A 20,224-nucleotide genomic window follows, 5' to 3' on the forward strand; every position below is an offset into this window, starting at 1 on the left:
AACCACTGCAGAAAACTGTCCAGAGGCTCCTCAGTCTACTGAAAATGGAGCTACCATACGACCCGGCAATTCCCCTCCTAGGGATCTACCCAAAGGACACAAAAACATTGATTCAAAGAACACCTGTACCCCTATGTTTATTGCGGCACTATTTACAATAGGTGAAACCTGGAAACAACCCAAATACCCAAAAATAATGACTGGATCAAGAAGATGTGGCACATATACACAATGGAATATTATTCAGCAATCGAAAAAGATAAACTCCTGCCATTCACAGCAACGTGGATGGAACTGGAAGGAATTATGCTCAGTGAAATAAGCCAGAAGGAAAAAGAAAACTATCGGATGGTTTCACTTATAGCAGGAATATAGGGGAACCAAATAAGGCATCACTGCAAAAAAAAAAAATAGCAGTACAAAACACAACAAAGCAAAAACAGACAATTGTAAACCAGAGACATCCTGCAGGGGAGGAGGCGGGAGAGGGATCAGAGGGAGGCAGGGAGGAGCACAGGGGACTGAGGTGATGGTGCACGGGTGCCTTGGGGAAGGAAACTCTGTGGGGACTATACCTGAGGGGTTGCAGAAGCAAATATTGTTTAAAAAAGAAAAATGATGTAAAATAACTAAAAAATTAATAATAAAATAAATAAAATATAGCCCTGAAATAGGCATTTTAAAGGACATGTGTGAAAGCTTAAAAACAATGTTCACGATGTTTAAATGGAGAGAAGTGCAGTGGGGCAGCCGTGCAGCGGCAGGACAGAGAGAGCAGCTCTTCCTTCTCTTCCTACGTTACTTCGTTACAAAGTCTGTGCTACCGCCAGGTGATATATTAATTTTATTTTCTTTACATAAACTGAACAAGAAATATAGAATCCGATCCAAATATATTACAAGGCATTGAGGGCGATGTGTTTTGCAGCCAAGCAGAAAATATTTGAATTTTACTTTCAAAACTGAAAAAGACTTCTTGAAATCACGCTCTGGCTCCGTTCTTGCTTGGAAATGGAACAACGGATCCTTGCACCATGTGGGGTCAGGGCCCAACCCCGCCCCAGGCTCCAGCAGTCAAATTCCAAGTACAACTCACAGTCTTCCCTCCACCTAGGAAACTCCGCATCCAGAGTCACCTGCCAGTGCCCGTGGTGGGCGGACTCTGACCGCAGCGCCCTGGACGCTCCTGGGTCAGCCCATGTCGCTCAGGGGTCACCTATATATCCCGGTTTTCACTGACGTCTCAATGAATGGATTAAACAAACTCTGCTAAGAAGGCTAATTTTCCAGCTGTTCCAAAAAATCGTATTCAACACACTCTTCCAGGAGTTTCAAGACCCTCGGGCTGTCCGTGACAGGAAGCTCTGAGGGGGGCGGTCCTGGGGAATCTGCAGGCCGTTTACTCTGGGTCTTAAATGCGCAGTTGAGAGTCCTGAAGAAGGGCATCAGTTCCTCCAGGCTGGAAACAGAATGCTGGCGAAGGAGAGGAAATTCGCTCTTCATGGTGAGCTCATCTGAGTCATTCGTTTCCTGCCAAAAAACCCATCACAAGGATGTGGCTTAGCGAGGGGTGAGGGATGCCAGCGAGGACCGAGGACCGTGCGGCAGCACAACCTCAGAGGCGGCTCTTCCTGGGAACCTCATCAGCACTAAGGACAGAGGCTCCAATTCAGGCTCTTTGTGAGCATCTTCCTGGGTGATTACCCCCTAGCCCACCCCGGGGAGCCCTGCGCTTCCCCCCTGCAGGCCCCTCCTCTACGCCATCTAGGGAGGGGAAACCCCTTCTGTCTGACTGTGTTGTCCAGAACAGCGCATCGCTGAGCAGGTGCGGTCAGACAGCACCGCCCTGGACGTGTCAATGAGAAAATAAGGATGTATGATCATCATCAGGTTTTACCACTCAAGAGAAGAGAAATTCTGAAAGTGATTGCGTCACTAAAAACAAGCAGTGCTTAGAGTACTTAACTCACTGCCTAGGCAGCTCTGCTATGAATAAACTTCAGGAAGGAAAAACATTTACCCCATATTTTAATTTGAGAAGTTCTAGGATCCTAACAGTGTAGGGTACGCATTCCTGGTGATTCTCCTCTAGATCCAATGAAAAGACGGGGTCCTCTGCATCTACTTCTGGAACAAATGCCCACCTGTAACTAGAGGGAAACACAAGGTCAGGCAGGCAGGCCCTGAGCCCTCTAAAAAAGATTCCTTTAACCGTTTTGACTGAGCTGGCGTTCCCATACTGCTCATGCACCCACTGAAAAGTGTGAACCACCACCACATTCAACTTCAGGATATTTTTAATGCCCCAAAGAAAATCCCTTTCCCTTTAGCCATCACCCCTCAATTCCCTGTATCGCCTGATCTAGGCAAACACTAAGCTATTTTCTGTCTCTACAGATTATTTTTATTCTGGACATTTCCGATAAATGGAATCACACAACATATGGCTCTGGGACTGGCTTCTTTCACGTAACATAATGTCGTCCAGCTTCATCATTTCTTTTTTTTTTTTTTTTTTAAATTATATTTTATTTTATTTTATTATTATTATTTTTTTATAGAGGCATGTTCATTTATTTATTTATTTGTTTGTTTGTTTGGTTGGTTTTTATACATGCACTGGGTACAGTCAGAAGCGCGGGAGGGTGAGAGAATTCACCAGAGCCAGAGCGGGGAGCAGAGCAGGCAGAAGGACCGAAGTACACTGCTGAGGGGAGCAGCGGGCGGCAGGAGAGGTCTGCGCGCCATGTGGGACCCTCCTCCGGTGGCCGGGGAGCAGCCGGGGATTGAACCGGCGCCGCAGAGGCTGCGGGCAGCTTCGCAACCCAGCGCTCAACCGCTGCACCAACCGGGAGACCCTTCATCATTTCTTTTTATTGCTGAGTGTTTCACTGCATGGAGAGACCACATGTTATGGATCCGCATTTGCAGCTGTTGGACATTTGGGGTGTCTGTACTTTTTGCTGGTTATGAATAATGAATTATGAATAATGCTGCTGCGCAGATTCATATACATTAGAATCCAATTTTTAAAATTAAATGCTTTCTTTTTTACAAGTTCTAAGTTTACAGCAAAGCTGAGCAGAAAGCACATATTTTCCCTATGTCCCCCACTGCCTCCCTCCATGCCCAACGCCCCTGCCATCAACATCCCCCACCTAGAGGTGTGTTTGTTACAGTCGATGGGCTGACATGGATTCACTATTATCATCTAAAGTCCACAGTTTATCTTGGGGTTCACTCTTGGTGGTGTATGTTCTATGGGTTTGGACAAAGATGTGATGGCCTGTCCCCCTTGTTACAGCATTACACAGCGCAGTTTCTCTGCCCTAAAAGTCCATATTGTGCATCCCTCTCCCGATGCTCAACAGCCACTGATCTTTTTACTGTCCCCATCGCCTGCCATTTCCAGAATGTCACATCATGAAATTGTATGGCATGAGGCCTCTGCAGACTGGCTTCCTCAACTTAGCAGTATACATTTAAAGAGAATCTGGTTTTTAACCAGTAACATTTATATATGATTACTCTCCTTAGGGGGATGGGACAGACAGAAGCAGCACTGGGGGCCAGACATGAAATTAAACATGTGAGCAGCTGTGTTAAGCTTACAGGAAATGCAAGCCTAGGGGGCAACATGAACTGAGACAGCATGCTCCATCTATTCATTTAACTGAAAACAGACAAAAAATCCTACACCAATGTTGCAAGGACCACCAGTGGGTGGCTCTCATTCTATAAACATGAAGTAGCAAAACCCAGCATGCGCGTGTGCGAGCATGCGCGCACGCACGCACACCCACCCACCCACCCACCCATCATATGGTGAGCCAAACTCATGAAGCCACAGAGGGAGCAAGAGATCTGAAACTGGGGACTCCACGCTGAGGTGTCTCGTGCACTGTCCAGGAAAGCAGAAATCAAAGTGTTCACTAGGAAAGAAAAGGACCCACTTCAAAGAGGATATGGTCTCATCTGACTTACATCTGAAACAAGGGCATCTTGTCAGGTGGAAAGGAAAGTGCTGTATCCAAGAACTTGCAAGCTGCCAAGTACAAATTGGGGGCTATCTCCCCCACATCAGAGACTGTAGCTTTGGTCCTGCTGATTTTATTGCTGTTTCTGTAAATTTGCAAAGACATTCTTGTTATAAAATCATTCACGTTTGCTCTGGTCCATTTGCCTAAGGGTTTTCCTTGTAAGAAATGTTCAAAATAACAGACCCCTTGGTCCCCTTGGAGGCGCAGGGGTTAAGTCTCAGGGCTATCAAGCTATTGCCAGCCACTGTGGTCTGAGTTCAATGCCCGGCCAAGGAGCTGACCCACATGGTGCAGCAGACCTCTCCTGTCTACCCGCCGTTCCCCTCAGCAGTGTCTTTCAGTGGCTCCGCCTGTTCTGCTCCCCACTCTGTCTCTGGTGAATCCTCTCACCCCCTGCACCTCTGGCCTACACCCCAGTTCTTATATGCATTAATAATTAAAATAAATCTTAAAACAAAAAACAACAACAAAATAACAGACCCCTAACAAGTACTTCAAGAAATTCTAGTCCGCGTGAGCTGACCCCTACAAGGTATGGCACCACCCCCTGACCAGCTTTCACATTAGTGCTCAGACCAAGGGCTACTCACACCAGTGGGTCAAGATAGTCCTTCAGCTCCTTTTCCAGCCGTTTGAATGTCTGAATCTTAAAAGAAAACACGCATTCCAGTTACCATCAAGAGCAAGTGAAGCTGACTGTCTAAGACTTTTATGTCCAGAGAAAATAGCAAAGAATAACACAGAGGACAAATTGGCTGGACTATCTGGCAGTGGAGAGATCAAACAGGATGACAGAGAAGGTACTCTCACTTCACCAGGGCTGGCCATGTGCTATCAACTTGTCTCTGACATTATGCAGTTAAAATTAGCTACCTATGGGTCTCCCTGTGGCGCAGGGGTTAAAGTCTCAGCCCTGTCAAGCTATCGCCAGCCATTGCAGCACGAGTTCAATCCCAGGCCAGGGAGCTAACCCACATGGCGCAGACCTCTCCTGTTTCGCCCGCTGCTCCCCTCAGCAGTGGATTTCAGTAGATCCGCCTGCTCTGCTCCCCACTCTGTCTCTGGTGAGTCCTCTCACCCCTTGCACCCCCACACCTCTGGCCCACATCCCAGCTCTTGCATGCATAAATAAATTAAACTTTTTAAAAAATAGCTTCATATGACATTGGAGATGATTCCTGGGAGAAGTACCTTGAAAAGCTCCAACTTTGCTTTTAAGAGTGAAATGTCTGTACTTACTAATTCAGAGACCATTATTGGCCACAGGGAAGTCAGATGTTGAGGAGATATTCTTAGCAGCAAAACTCTGAAAAAAAGAAACATCTGGGCAGCACCTATGGATGTCTGTCCCACTCTGAGATTGTCTGTCAGGCGTTCTAAAGAAAGAAGATTTTAAAGATATCAAACAAATGTGCAGCTTGGGTTATTTTTGTTACATAAAGAAGAAAAAGAAACTTGTAACTGCTTTGACATTTGACAACAGCCTAGCATAAGCAGCAGGGGTGGGGCCTGTATCCACACCCTCCTTCACCCCTGCGCCTTCTCTTTGCGAAGGAGGGCAGTGTGTGGCCTGCCTGGAGGAAGTCTCCTCTGCCCTACTGAGCAGCTTGCGGCTGGCCCTGGGATGTGGGATGGGGAGGGCCAGGCCGGCCATCCTACCTTGTATCAGGGGCAGGTAGAGGTGGTACTGGTCCAGTTCGCCACTGAAGACGGCAAAAGCCTGGCGCTTGAGCAGCATGGCTTTTTGTGAAAGACCTGAGAACAGCTTCAAAGAGCTGCTGGGCATATCTAGAACAAACACAGCCAACAAGTCCATTCAGTGAGAAGCTACATTAGAGCGCATGTCTGGAAGCGCCTGCTAGGGTAATTCTTCCCCAGAGGAAATGCGTGATCTCCTAGGGCATGTGGCTGCTATTTGCACAGTTATCTGTGAAAACACTTAGGTCTTTAGCGAGACTCACTGGCAGGGCATTAGAAGAGGGTATGAGGCATAAATCACGGGCAGCTTATGGTCACTGCAGCACTTCTCTGCCACGAGCTAGGCAGAGGCCTTCTGCTTGGGTGTGCATGTCCTGGACACCACGCTCCAGCCTGTGCTGAGGTGGCTCTGGAGAGGCCCTAAGCTGCACAGTGAGAGCTGATGATGTGGCCTGGGGCCCTGAAGTGTGACTTCTGGGCAAGTGACATGGAACTTACTCATTAAGTCTTTAAATGTCGTTCTCTCATGGGTCAAGAGATGGTCAATGATGGCCTTCCAACTGGGCATTAAAAAAAAAAAGCAAAATTAATTAAATAGACAAAGGATGAGAATCATATGAAAAGCATCAAAACAAGAACACGCCCCTGTAAGATTTACTAAAAACTGCATTCTGAAGGTGGTGAAACGAATAGAGCTTTTATCGGAGGAAAAGCTAACTGCACACTTCCCATCTATATCTCAATACTGGGGTGAGTTTCGGAAGGAGGCTCCTTGCAAGGGCTCGTTCCAGCTCACTGTAAAGCAAACAGCAGCTGGCCAGGGACCTGGGCTGGCTCCAGGATCTCTCTTGAATACGCCCCCCCAGGATGACATGTACACACTTCTGTTGATGAGAAATGGGGTGCAGTGAACACAAGCACTTGGAAAGAGGGAAGAACCAGACACTGACATATCTAGTGGTGCTTTATGAGTCTTATTTTCAGCCCTTATTAAGGGAGTCAGTGGTTCTGTGACCCCCCAGATTCTATTCAGGGGCTAGTGATACAACTTGCTTCTGTACTACACACACACAAAGTGTGTGGGGGGTGTCAGGAGAAACACAACTGATGATGTTAGGCAGATGCCGAAGTGCCCTGGTCTGAGAACTGACGGGTGTGAGTGTACTCGGGTAGGGGATCAGATTTGCACAGGAGGGTGGTTCCATGATGCTCGGGGGCTGAAAATGAGACCAGAGACAGACAGGTGCAAAGGTACCTGCCCCGGTGGAGGGGTGCCAAGCAGGACTCCCAATACCCGAGCCAACCCAAGCGACCCCCCAAAAGCCGATGGTATGCACTGGGACCCCCCAAAAGCCGATGGAACTACAGGTCAGAAGCGACAGGGCTCTGGTGGGGGATGAACACTCAGGCTGGACCGAAAAGCCGACCCAGCCGCGACCTCTTGCCCCGCCTTCAGTCAGGTCCTGTCAGGTCAGGGGACAGTCACCGAGTGGCGGTGCTGACCTTCAAGGACAGCCCGCACCTGCGTCTCCGCGCTTGTCCGCTGCCCACACGGCGCCTGGCCTGCTGCACGGTCTGAGAGAAGCCATGGTGAGGCCCAGGAAGGGACAAGGACCCCAGGTGTCGCCAGTGGACTTTGTCACCTCAATGGCCGTCAAATGTTTTATGACTGTGAGATCAAGCGTGCTGGCCTGTGCCAGGGAACCCCACGCGCGCCTCAGGAACAGCGTGCTCTGCTAGTTACACAACATCCTTTTTGACAACGAGGGGAATCTTTCTGAGCTTGTGACAGAACGTCCTGCGGGCCGGTGGATGCTAACTCTGCTCTCACCCAACCCCATCTCCACCTGGAGACTCGCCCGCACTTGCCCTGGGCGGCGCCACTTACTGTGCGCAGGCCGTGTCCATGCGGAAGAAGCCGGGGTCCAAGAACAACTCCAGGACTTCCTTCTTCCAGGCTCGTTTGGTGTAGGCGTAGCCGCTCAGGGCGCTCAGCAGCTGAGAGCCAGCCCGGAAGCTGGGAATATTGCAGGCCCTGGTGGGTAGGGGAGGGACAGGGTCCAGGGTCAAGGTCAGAGATGGAGGAAAACCACTGGATTCGCGTGAGGACAAGACATTACCTGTGGTTGCGTAAGTAAGGAAACACGTAATAAAGCAAGCGGGAGATCAAAGGCACTGCTTTTTCCTTCTCGTCACTTCGGTAGACCATGTCCAGGAGCGAGGCCAGGATCTGAAAGAACGAGACTGTCAGAAATCAAATCTTCTGAAGCCGGAGAATAAGACACCCAGTGCTCAAGGAAGCCCCTGAAAGAAACCTCCCCGGGCAGCCAGAGGTCAAGACTGACTTCCGGGCTCCCTGCCCCCAGGACGGGCCGCCTTCTGGAAGCTTCGGGTCAGCCGGCGTGTGCACTTACCTCCGCCAGGAGGGCGAGGGCCTGCGTGCTGTACACCGAAGGCGTAGACGCAGACACCATGGCTGACGTGGCGGCGGCATCTGCCAATGGAGAGGGGGGTCACTGCCCCAAACAGCCCGTGCATCTGGGGCCCGAGCCCCTCATGACAGTGACTCCCGCAGGTAACGCAGGGGTCCGCTGCAGCAACTGGGGACCTGGCTATTGTGAGCAGCTGACTGGCCTCAAACTCACAGCCTCCGTCCCCATTTCCACCCTCCTCATCAGTCGTGCCACCGCCACCTGGAGGATCTGTGGGACGTCCTGGCCCATGACCCCCTGAACGCCACTGCGCCAGCAGGCTTTCTCTCTGTGCCCACTGGTCCACCCAGTGCCCCGTCAGACCCTCGACCTCACCAGCATCCAACATCACCACGTCCTGCAGCCTGCTCTGAGCGTGTCTTGTCTTTTCTGCTCCCTCCCTCCCAGAACCCTGTCCTTGCACAGGTCTCTGACCCCTTCGGTCTCCCTACCTTACCTGCCCCTCAGCTCGTCGGGGCCTTCCCTTCTCTCTACCCACACCCATGTCTGCCCCCACCTCGCAAACATGCTGAACACTTCGGCTCCTCTGTCTCTAAGTCCTCATCTATAAAAATGCGATGCTGGCTAAGCCCTAGGATCTGCCTTAAGACTCTTGTGCAGCTCAGCGATCTGCAGCAGCCACACCGCCGTGACGCGGATCTTATTGCCTCAGACCATGACTCATGAGAGGGCCTCGGCCATCAGGTAACCCCACTGCAAGCCCCAGGCGCCACCCACCTTTCCCAGCCTCCAGATTTCATTTTTTACTTCCTCCCTTGAGGACTAGAAACACTTCTCAGACAGCCCCGCCTCATGTTGTAGTAAGAAAGTCCATGCAGTTAAAGGGGACATGTCAGTTTTGTCACTATGAGTCATGAACCCAGGACATTTATATCCATGCTCTCTTCTCTGCCTACTCATTTTTGTTTTCTAACTATATTCACTTCAAAACCTTTACCAGGGGCCTCCCTGATGGTGCAAGGGGTTAAGATGCAAACTATGAAGCTGGCAACAGCCACTGCTGCACAAGTTCAATCCCCGGTCAGGGAGATACCCACATGGCGCAGCAGACCTCTCCTGTCTCCCCCGCTGCTCCCCTCAACAGTGTATTTCAGTAGATCTGCCTGTTATGTTCCCCACTCTGTCTCTGGGGAATCCTCTCCCCCTCCCCACACCTCTGTCCTATACCCCAGCTCTTGTATGCATAAATAAATAAAATAAATCTTAAAAAAAAAAAAAAGACATGGTTCTTTTCTGGAGTGGTGGCAGCCCCAGCAACCCAGCAGCTCTGCGGTCACCCTTCTCCCAGGTTCCCAGGCGGATCAAACCAGGCCTCCTCCTCCCCAGCAAAGGCACAGAAGGCCAGACCAGGGAAGGGGTCTGGGTGCTCATCTCAGATGGAAAGATTCAGGACACTCCAATGGAGGCCCAAAGTCTGGGGCTCCAGCTTCTTATCCTGGAAGGGGAACAGGGCTTAGGGGTTCTTTCCAGAATGGAGAGGCACGCAGTCGCCTCCATCTGGTGGCAGGGAGCTGGGACAGAGGCCAACAGGGGTCCATCTGTTGTCCGGGTTCTGCCAGCATCTCAGCACAGGCTGAGCTGGGGCGGATAGAGGACAGATGTCTGGTGTGGGGCTCCTGAGGGCAATATGGAAAGGGCCCCTTCAGGAGAGTGGGGAGTTGGGGTTTTGTATTCCTTTTAAGGTTTCTGATTTTCCCCACTTCTTAAACTTTTGTGAACTGGGGGTTCAGGGTGGGGGCGATAGGTGGCCAGGCCTCCCAGTCATCACTCATCAAAGTTCTGATTTGGGAGGAAGCTGGAGCCAAGTACTTGTTTAATTTTCTAGCCAAGTCAACCTGGACCAACAGGCTCTCTGGGAAGCCCAGCCTTTCAACATCTCCATGGCCTCCTTCTACTGAGACGCCCCTGGGTGTGGCTCATCTGGGGGCCTCCCCATGCTGTCCCGCCAAGAGGATCTGGAGCCCCACCAGCTGGCAGTGGACTACTTGCCGACCCTCCTGCACCTACCATGCAAGTCTTCCTCAGCATCAGATCCTTCTAGAGGGAGCTGAGGCTGGGCCTTCACTTCCAGGTTTCTGCTTAGCCAGCTGGTTTGTTCCAAGGAAGAGCCGGCGATATTTCCCAAAGCTTCCAGGATCTTCTGAGTGACATCCTGAGTGTGAGGAGGGAGGAAGTTAGTAAAAGCACCTGTAGTGTCTGAAGCAGCTGTTTCAGAGAAATACGACACAAAACCCCACCGCAGACCACAGAGGACGCTTTCGAGGAACCACATTGGAAGGTAAAACAAACAAGCTAATAGGGCTATCAACGTGTGATGCACATAATTATCCGCGAGCTTTGGCCTTTCCTCTTTGTACTAAGTCTCTGAGATCCAATGTGCGTCCTACAGGACAGCACACTCCTTCCAGGCGAGCCACATCTCAGGTACTCAGCAGCCACGCGTGGCTCGGTGGCTACTGTCCAGGCCGACACAGGTGAGCAGACAGGTAGTCAGCTGCACATGGTACCCCCGGGCTCACTTCCGGGTTTCTTAGGACCCTGGGTTCTTGCTAGAAATGTGCCTTCCAATAGCATAATGAGCAACAATATACAAACTGCCTGGGTGGGGTGAACTGGGGCCACCACATCATGAGCACAGTTGGGAAGGAACCTGGTGGAGCCCCTGTGGTAATGAGCCAAAAACACTGAGGACTTCCCAGCAGCACTGTCAGGTATCACAGGTGAGAGTGCTGGGGCCCTTGACACCTGAGGGCAGGAGTCCCGATTTCATTTCCAGGGCTGGCACACAGCTGTGCTTTGTGGGGGGGGAGCACCCCGGGAGGGGCGTGGTGATGATGGCAATGATGGGGTGGAGGTTTCCAGGGGCAGCCACATCACATGCAGAGGTGTCGGTGGCCCTGGAACTAAAGAGTCGGAACCCGGGGAGCACAGGCGAGAAGCAGGGGCCCAGCTGGGCTCCCAAGCAAAGGTGCTGAGGAGACATGTACTGGCTGCAGTAGTGGACGTGATGCCTGTGGCCAGGCCGGGTCAGAAGCCCGGAGCGAGTTGCCGGCCGCAGCCAGTGGCCACAGGGTAAGATTAGTTGGGGCATGAGCTGCACAGGGACAGGCAGTCGCTGCTTCTTAATGGCGCTTTCTTCTTGACACGTTGAAGCCAACGGAGCTGCCTGGATTTCCTCATTACAGTGGGGCTTCAGGAGCTGGAGAGACCTGTCACCAGCGCCAGCTCACGCAGGATCAGCAGTGAGACCATCAAAGCCGTAGAACTCACACACCAGGAGCCCTGGAGGCAAAGCGCCTCCAGCAGTGATTACAAAGGCAGCGCTTTGCTCACATCTTTTGTCCTACTCCCGAGCTGGCTTCCTCTACTCCGAGGAGACTGCCCTTTTCAGAGGGGTGGGTTTTACTTTCAATTTTCAGGATCCTGCAAGCTTCCTAGGAGTACAGATTTCCTCCCTTACTGAGGCGGGGAAAAGAAAGGGTTTAAGAAACGAAACTGTGATCTAGATTTATCGTTCCTGTTATGCTGAGAGTCAGCCCCCACACACTTGGCGAGTGCGGCCAAGCGTCTTGCCAACTGCACAGCAGACAGCTCCTGCCTGACACACGGAACCTCGCGGGAGACCAGCCACGGAGGCCTCTACACAAAGTAACAGAGGATGTTTGACCTGGGAACAAAACACAAATCTCAGATCCAACCAGCCAGTGCTTATTATCTATGAGATCCCCTGAGAAGTAAACCTTGCTGGAGCCACAAGCTCACAAGCCTTCCCCATACAGACCTGCAGGTCTTTCTGATCCTTCTTGCTTTCCAGGTTGGGAGTTCTTGTTACAAAGTCATTCAGCATGCTGTTGAGAGACACCAGCTTCAGACTGAGAATGCTGCAGAGGGCTCCTGCGTGCCCTAGGGGTTGAGTCTCAGCGCCATCACCTCTATGACCTGAGTTCGATCCCCCACCAGGGAGCTGACCCACAGAGGACACAGCAGAGCTCTCCTGTCTCCCCCCAACAGTGTATTTCAGTCAATCTGCCTGTTTTCTGTGCCCCAGTCTGTCTCTGGCGAATCCTCTCACCCCTCCCCCGCACTTCTGACCACATCCCAGTTCTGTGCATAAATAAATCAACTTAAAAAAAAAAAAGGATGATGCAGAAATAAAATAGACTCCAGAAGATAAAACAACAAACACCTTGTGAATGTGGGGCCCCCCCTACCTGAGGAGCAGGAAGTGGCCAGGGGGAGCCAGGTTCAGCTGCACTGACTCCTTCAACACGCTCAGCAGAGAGGCGGAGTCCGCCTGCAGGGTGGTCACTGGGAGCCTGTTTGAAAAACCACACAGAAAAAAATACCCAACCATGAGCAAGTCAAAACAAAAGCATTTATTCAGCAGCATCTTTTATATCTAGGCGGCTGGGAGCAGAAGGGAAGCTGTCATGTCCGACCCACCTATTTCTTCTTTACTAAGTTACCACAGACAGGTTAAGACTTGGCACTGTGGCAACAACCTGGAGCCCTGCTGCTGCGCTCAGAGGTCTTGGCTTCCTGGTCCATAAATAAAAGGCTTAAATGAACCCACTGTTCCCTGGAGTTGTAACAGGGACACATGGGGTGGCAAAGGTAAGGTCAGGGGTCACCAGCCAGGAAGCTGCTCTCCAGGGGTTCTCAGGTCAGGCCTCCAGGGCCAAGAGGAAGATTTGGGAGGGCTGCTGCAAAGCAAGGGGGAGGGGCAGGTACAGTACTGTGCCACACAGCCCCAGGGTCCCTGACTGCTGACCTCGGGCTGAGTGACCTCCCTGACAGGCATTGACACCACCCTGATAACTTGCTGGTGTTACAACAGGTACTAGTCTTGCCAGAAGACACAGCAGCTCCTTAACTCCTGGAGGAAGAGCTGCAATGATTATGTGGGTGGAGGCGGCATCACTGCTCTGAACTTCACCCCACCAGGTCTTGTGGGTTTATGGCCCCGGATCTACCTCCCTGCAGCTTCAGGATGTGCTGAGTCAGCATCACGGTGGCAAGTGGCCTGGGCTCGCCAAGGAGCCCACCCTGGTTGCACGAGTTTCTCACATGCGACTCCTGGGCATCTAAGCTTCCCTGGGGAGAGATCTGAGCCACCCACCCCCCAATGTTGTAGCAGACAAGGTAGGGGGTCCGTGCTGCAGGATGTGAACAGACCGAGCCAACCTCCTTTCCTCTGGAGAAACTCCTGGGGAAGTCCACCTCAATACCCCCTGTGCTGACCTGGGACAGGTGTTCCACTCAGCAAACCTGGCAGAAGAGGTAGGAAGGCACCAAAAGCACCATTTCTCCCTTTTCTAAAGGCGGTCTTGAACACGTTCTTATTTTTTCTTGTTGACATGATCAATGCCGTGCTAGCGCTTTCTTAAAGTGTACCAGGCCCCTCTGAAGTTTTGCTGACAAAAGTGTTCAGCAAAACTGGTCAGCTCTCTGGAGAAGGCAAAGGAAGCTCAGCTGGGCATTGCCAGGCCTTGGGGAGAAACTGACACTGTGACCATAACCATGGTCGACGGCTCAGCAGCAGTTAATCAAAGTTACCAGTGACCGAGAGGTGTTCTGACAGCATTACCTCTGGACGAAAGCGTAGCAAAACTGCAGCACAGGAATGTCTGCCAGGGGTGATTTCTGAAAATTAAAACGAAACCCATTACTCCAAGTGGGTAGGGAAAAAGCTAACAAGGAGTTCAAATACACAAGGAAGCAGACTCTGTCTTCTAAGAAAGCAAAGGTTTTCAGCCCAGGAATCTTTCAAATACAAGACAAAAGAGGAAAAAAAAAAAAAAACCGAAAAAGTGGAAGTATAAACCAAGCTTCACAAAAACAAGCCAGTGTGAGGAGTTTCTCAATCATTTCTGCCCTCTTAGCGACTTCCCGTTACTACTTCCCACTGCAGAGCTGTGACAGGAATCCAAGGAACGTCTGTATAACTGAGCCTCGCCACACCACGTGGGCCATGGTGAACGCACACGACTGCAGAGAGACAATAAGAAACCCCTGTTCTTAGCCTCATTAAGGAATTCCCTCAAACCCAACCCAGGAGCTTCCCCAAGTCCCAGGTGGCTGGGGTTTCAAAGTAGGCATTTTCCCCTTTACTGGTGAAAGGCTATTTGTAGAAGTTACAGAAATTGAGTTAATTAACTAAACTAACCACAAAATGTAATTTTGTTGTTGAATGGCTGAAAATCAGCCAGCCAGACAAGATGTTTTTTGTTGTTTTTTTTCTACCTGAGATGAGACTAGAAGCTGTAGGTATTTGTGGAAATCAAGTACTGTGAAGGGTGAAACCGGAGGGCGTCACAGTCTGTGTCCAAGTGCTGCAGAGGCCCCTCCCTGCAGCACAGGGACCAGCCACACGCCTCAGGGCTGCTCCCCGCCCGAGACACCCGGGATCACCCCTCCCTGTGGGTGTCTTCAGGGTTAACTGCCATCGTATTTATTTGTGCACCAAGAAAGGGCAACCAGCCCTCGTGGCAACTGGGGGGACCCCAAGCAGCCCTCCCAGGCACTAGGCTGGCTCCGTCATCTGGCTCACAGGGTTGATTTTAGGTTGGCTTGTCTTTGATAGTCCTTTCCCAAACAGGATACAACTGTGCAAGGGCAAGACCCGCTTCAGCGTCCAGGCCTTCCCACCATCAATGGGCACGGTTGATTTTCAATAAACATGGAGGAAGGAAAGGATTTTCGTCAGAAGCCCAAAGAGGGCAGGGCCCCCGCAGGGCCACTGTGGTGCCACGAGCAGGAGGGGGGCCTCCGGGGAGGATCCCCATGGCAGGCAGTGCAGTTAAGAACTTGGTGGGTTTCTCACTAAGGGCTGAAAAGTGGCTGAGAGCACTTGTGATTCCAAGGCTCAGCCGTGGTGTTTACTGTCCTGAGTGTGAGGGCCTTCACACCTAAAAACAGTAACATTCCTTCCTTCTTTTTTTTTTTTTTTTAGGTGTATAAAACTATTTAGTAACAGACAGGCCTGCACATTTCCCTCTTCCTGGATATACCCAGTGCGGCCACGGCGCCCTGTGGTCTTGGTGTGCTGGCCTCTGACACGGAGTCCCCAGAAGTGGTGCAGCCCCCGGTGGGCCCGAATCTTCTTCAGCCGCTCCAGGTCTTCACGGAGCTTGTCGTCCAGACCATTGGCCAGGAGCTGGCTGTATTTCCCATCTCCCACGTCCTTCTGTCTGTTCAAGAACTAGTCAGGAATCTTGTATTGGCGGGATTCTACATCATGGTGATCACACGTGTCACCTCATCTGCTGTCAGCTCCTGGCCCTCTTGGTGAGGTCGATGTCTGCTTTCCTCAGCACCACGTGAGCATGTCTTCATGCCCACACCCTTAATTGTGGTGATGGCAAAGGCTATTTGCCGCTGCCCACTGATGCTGGTGTTGAGTACTTGGAAGATGTGCTGGAATTTCTCAGGCATCACTAGGGCCATGGCGGTGGCCGGGGCGGCTGTAGGCCTCCTGCGGAAGAGCACATTCCTTCCATTTGTTAGGACAATTTATTTTTTTTTTTAATTAGGAGTCTGGCAAGACCGTCACAGAGTGAAGACACTGGGCTTGTGCAGGAAAATGGAACGGCCCAGGCTCTTCTCACCCCCCGCCGTCAGTCTCTGCAGCCACCAGCTGCGGCCTTGCTTGCCTCCCAGCTGCACTACCCACACATGACACCGTGCTGATGCGAAAAGCACTTGGGAGTGTGGGCATGAGCACCTTTGATTCTGGACACGGGCTGGGAGAGAGCATGGGCTTGTGCATATGTCAGTACAGACGCGTGGGCCGAGGACCGGGGGGGACAAAGGGGAAACTGCAGGGTTTAGAGTCCTCAGTTGCTGCCTGCCTGCCTACGGTGAGTCCAGTCCCAAGTCAGCATTAAAGGCAGGTTAGAGAGGGGCCTCCCCGGTGGCGCAGTGGTTGAGCGCTGGGTTGCGAAGCTGCCCGCGGCCTCTGCAGCGCCGGTTCGATCCCCGGCTGCTCCCCGGCCACCGGAGGAGGGTCCCACATGGCGCGCAGACCTCTCCTGCCGCCCGCTGCTCCCCTCAGCAGTGTCCTTCGGTCCTTCTGCCTGCTCTGCTCCCCGCTCTGGCTCTGGTGAATTCTCTCACCCTCCTGCACTTCTGACTATACCCAGTGCTTGTATAAACAAAACAAACAAACAAATAAATAAAACATGCCTCTATAAAAAAAAAAAATTATATATTTAAAAAAAAAAAAAAAAAAAAGGCAGGTTAGAGATACTGAAGGCTCCAAAATTCTCTTTGCCTGAATCAACAATGACCCTGCCCGGCCTGGGGTGGCTGCACAACAGCTCTCGCCTCCTCTTTTTTCCAACTGAACTGCAGCCCAGCGAAGTCAGCCAACCTCAGAGAGAAATGGATGACGACCACAGACACCAGGAGCGATGGCCCGGTGGAAAGGGCTAGGAAAAAGGTAACTGAACTGTGTCTGTAGCCACACCAGGGCCTGCAGCCTGAGAGGGAGGGGCTGCTGTGTGGAGTCCCCGTGCACTGGTCAACTCTGGGCAAATACCTACATCAGGGACTGGGGACCTGGTGCAGCCCTGGAGAAGGGGTGCAAGACTGGAGAGCCATTGGAGGAGGGTGCAGGGGGTGATTCCGGTTTGAGCCTGAGGTTCCCGATCTAGAACAGCTGGAGTGAGGACCTCGAGGAGGGCCAGAGCATGTGACTTGTGACTCTGCATAGAAGAGGCTCCTATTTGCAGCCTGAGGCTGTGATAGTCACAACAGCTGCCTAACCTCCCTCCAGGGCCTAGACAGAAACAATGGAACGCTCTCACTCAGCAGAACTTAAACACCTGATCTCAGCAACAGGAGCCAGCACCAGGTGAGGCACCACAGCTGTAAAGCAAGAGAACAATTCCCGAGGTGTGGCCCAGTCTCCACCACAATCCTCACCCAGGGAGACACTAGTGCTCAACCAGTCGGGGGTGGGGGATGGCTGTCTTGAGAAGATGCCAGAAATTTTGGCCTAGGCAGGGGGGGTCACTGTGGATCCCCATCTCACAACTTGGGTACCCACAGCACAGAAGGAAGCTTGACCCCTTGATGCTCACTGGGGGTGCTTTCGGTCTCCTACTGCCCCAGAACCAGGGCCTTGGCCATCCGAACAGGCACAAAGGAATTGGTGTGTGAAATAATAGATGGATAAAGACGCTGAGCAACAAACCTGTGATTAGATGCAGCTTTTTTGGAAGAGGGCTATAAAGCCAATTTATTGTGAAAAGGAAAGTCCCTGTTACAACCCACAGGAACCAAAAATGAAGAGACAGAAGAACACGTCACAAATGCTCCAGCAAAAAATCCCTGAGAGATGTCTCAACTCAGCAGAACTGTGGAATGTGCCTGCAGGAGTTTAAGGCAGCAGTTGTGTTTATTGAATTAAGATAAAATAATGGATGATGAAAAACAAAAACAAAATAAACATCAAGGAAATGAAACCAGTAGAAGGAAAACTAATATTTCTAAAAATACTATAATCCAAATTTAAAACTACAACAGAGGGCCTCAGAGGTAGGCAAATGCAAGTAGTGAAGAGTGCTAATAAGCTTGAAAGCACAATAATATAGAGAACACACGGAAATAACAGAGAAAAAAGTGAATTTAAAAAATGGAAGCTGTGTAAGAGCCCTTGATGGTAATCTAAAGAAAAATAACATCCATATCATGGAGGTCCCAGAAGGACAAAGGCATAGAACATTTATTTAAAGAATTAATAGCTGCAAATCATCTCATTCTGGGAAATGAAACAAATGTTCTGATCCAAGAGGCCCGAAGACCTTTGATTTAAAAATGACTGTTCTACTGAAAGTGATAAATATTTAATACAATCCCCCTCAAAATATCAACTATCATATTCAAAGACACTGAGAACAAAACATTAAAATCCATATGGAACCATCTCAGGATTGCTTCTGCAATCTTGAGAGAAAATGAGAGAAACTGGTGTCATGTTAACCGACTGTAAACTATACTACAAAGCCACAGTACTAAAAAGGCTATGGTACTGGCATAAAAACACACGTGGGCTAATGGAACAGAACTGAAGTCCTAGAACTATTCCACGCATGTATCAATACTTACTAGCTCATGATAATGGAGACACGACCACACAATGACAAAAGGAGAAGCTCTTTAACAAGTAGCGCTGGGAAAACTGGGAGGCCACATGTAAAAGACTGAAGCTGGATCACGCTCTAATTCCATTCACAAGAACAGGTTAGACTTACATGCTGCTCGAGGCAGGACAGTGATGACATTGATTCTTATCACCCATGAACACGTCGCCTCATGTCATGACCTAAATCCATGTTGTCTCGTCAACCACATTATCAGTCTTTCCTTCCTTAGTCAATTTCGAGGTGTCTGAATTTTTTGAAGCCATTTTGAATAGAATTATTTTCTTAATTTTTCTCCTCATTCATTATTTCTGTATAAAAATGCTATGGATTTTGTAACTTGGCTCTTGTTGAATTCAACTACTGTTTCTAATAGCTTTTTGGTGGAGTCTTCAGAGCTTTCTATACACAGCATCTCATCTGCAAATATCGACAGCTTCACTTCTCTTCCAGCCTGGATTCCTTTGATTTCCTGTTGTCTGACTGCTCCAGCTAAAACTTCTAACACTGAATTAAACAGAAGAGGTGGGGTGGGCATCCTTGCCTTGTTCCCTATCTTTTTTTTTTTTTAAGATTTATTTATTCATGCATACAAGAACTGGGGTACAGGCCAGAGGTGTGGAGGTGAGAGGATTCACCAGAGAGAGAGTGGGGAACAGAACAGGTAGATCGACTGAAATACACTGCTGAGGGGTGCAGCGGGGCAGTCAGGAGAGGTCTGCTGCGCCATATGGGTGGTTCCCTTGCCGGGGAATTGAACTCGTGCTGCAGTGGCTGCCGAAAGCTTCATAGTTTGCATCTTAACCCCTTGCGCCACCAAGGAGGCCCACCTTGTTCCCTATCTTAAAGCGAAAGCTTTCAGCTTTCAGACATGAATATTTAAATAACAGTGGCCTATTGGGGTCAAGGAATGCCTCTCTAAGATGACACTGAGGCAGACATGACAAAGGACCCAGCACAGAGAGGTGGCCAGGGTCAGGGGGAAGGCACTAGCGCCCACTGCCCCTGCGAGGTCAGGAGCAGAGAGGGCTTTGGAAGGCGACCTAATCAAAGCTAGAACAGTGTATGGCCTTTGACCTAGTAACACCACACCTGATCATCTATCACACAATAAAAAAGGTCTTTTTTTGTAGTAAAATAAACACAAGAAAATAGACCATTTTTACCCTCTTTCAGCATACTGTTCAATGGCATTCAGTATATTCGCACTGTACGGCAACCATCAGTACATCCATCATGTTCAGAACTTTTTCATCATCTAAACAAGCTCTGGCCCCATTAAACCCTAACTCCCCCGCCCCTTCCCCAGCTGCTGGTCCCAGCGATCTACTTTCTGTCTCTACGTAGGACTGTGACTCCCCTAGGTGTGTCACAGACATGGAATCAGTTTTTGTCTTTTTGTGACCGGTGTGTTTCACATACCGTAATGCTTTCAGGGGCCAGCCATGCTGTAGCCTGTGCCAAAGCTTCATTCCTTTTTAAGGCTGAGCACGATCCCAGTGCATACATATATACAGGCCTTTCGCTGAGTTATGAGGGGTTATATCCTGACAAACCTATTACAATTTGAAGATATCCCAAGTGGAAGATGCATCTCATATACCTGGCCTACCGAACGCTGCAGAGTCACCGCTTCGTCAGCCTCCAGCAAAACCCTCCAACACGAAGAAGCCCATTTGAAAATGAAGCGTGGGCCCGCTCCCATAATGCAGTGAATGCCGTGCTCAGGAAGACCAGCCTGCGGTGTCGGGCTCCTGCCTGACTTGGAGCTGCTGCTTGCCCGCGCCACAGCAGAGCACCACAGACCACATCTGACCAGCCTGGTAAATGGTCAAGTTCAAAATTCAAA

The 20,224-nt window shown here is 50.4% G+C and overlaps 1 protein-coding gene and 1 pseudogene across 5 annotated transcripts in view; both read right to left on the reverse strand.

Moving 5' to 3' along the window:
- Positions 1–679: 679 nt before the first annotated feature.
- The window catches only part of DOP1B (DOP1 leucine zipper like protein B), a 75,456-nt gene continuing 55,911 nt past the window's right edge, over positions 680–20,224 (reverse strand). For 4 of the 5 annotated variants that reach the window (XM_037524966.2, XM_037524967.2, XM_037524965.2 and 1 more), the window contains exons 24-37: positions 13,818–13,873; positions 12,442–12,546; positions 12,012–12,078; positions 10,238–10,382; positions 8,153–8,232; positions 7,859–7,968; positions 7,627–7,773; positions 6,237–6,298; positions 5,700–5,828; positions 5,280–5,416; positions 4,631–4,686; positions 3,985–4,122; positions 2,021–2,150; positions 680–1,530 (exon numbers count right to left, since the gene is read on the reverse strand). In XM_037524966.2, coding sequence (XP_037380863.1) covers positions 1,279–1,530; positions 2,021–2,150; positions 3,985–4,122; positions 4,631–4,686; positions 5,280–5,416; positions 5,700–5,828; positions 6,237–6,298; positions 7,627–7,773; positions 7,859–7,968; positions 8,153–8,232; positions 10,238–10,382; positions 12,012–12,078; positions 12,442–12,546; positions 13,818–13,873 — 1,614 coding nt within the window. In that variant the 3' untranslated portion in view covers positions 680–1,278. Of the gene's footprint in view, positions 1,531–2,020; positions 2,151–3,984; positions 4,123–4,630; positions 4,687–5,279; positions 5,417–5,699; positions 5,829–6,236; positions 6,299–7,626; positions 7,774–7,858; positions 7,969–8,152; positions 8,233–10,237; positions 10,383–12,011; positions 12,079–12,441; positions 12,547–13,817; positions 13,874–20,224 lie in introns of those variants that run through there. The other variant, XM_054700287.1, reaches the window with a different exon arrangement.
- Positions 13,886–15,676, reverse strand: LOC119257206 (40S ribosomal protein S18-like; annotated as a pseudogene).

The sequence above is a fragment of the Talpa occidentalis genome, unplaced genomic scaffold, assembly GCF_014898055.3.
Source record: "Talpa occidentalis isolate TD23 unplaced genomic scaffold, MPIMG_talOcc4v2.1 talOcc4.4, whole genome shotgun sequence".
NCBI lineage: Eukaryota > Metazoa > Chordata > Mammalia > Eulipotyphla > Talpidae > Talpa > Talpa occidentalis.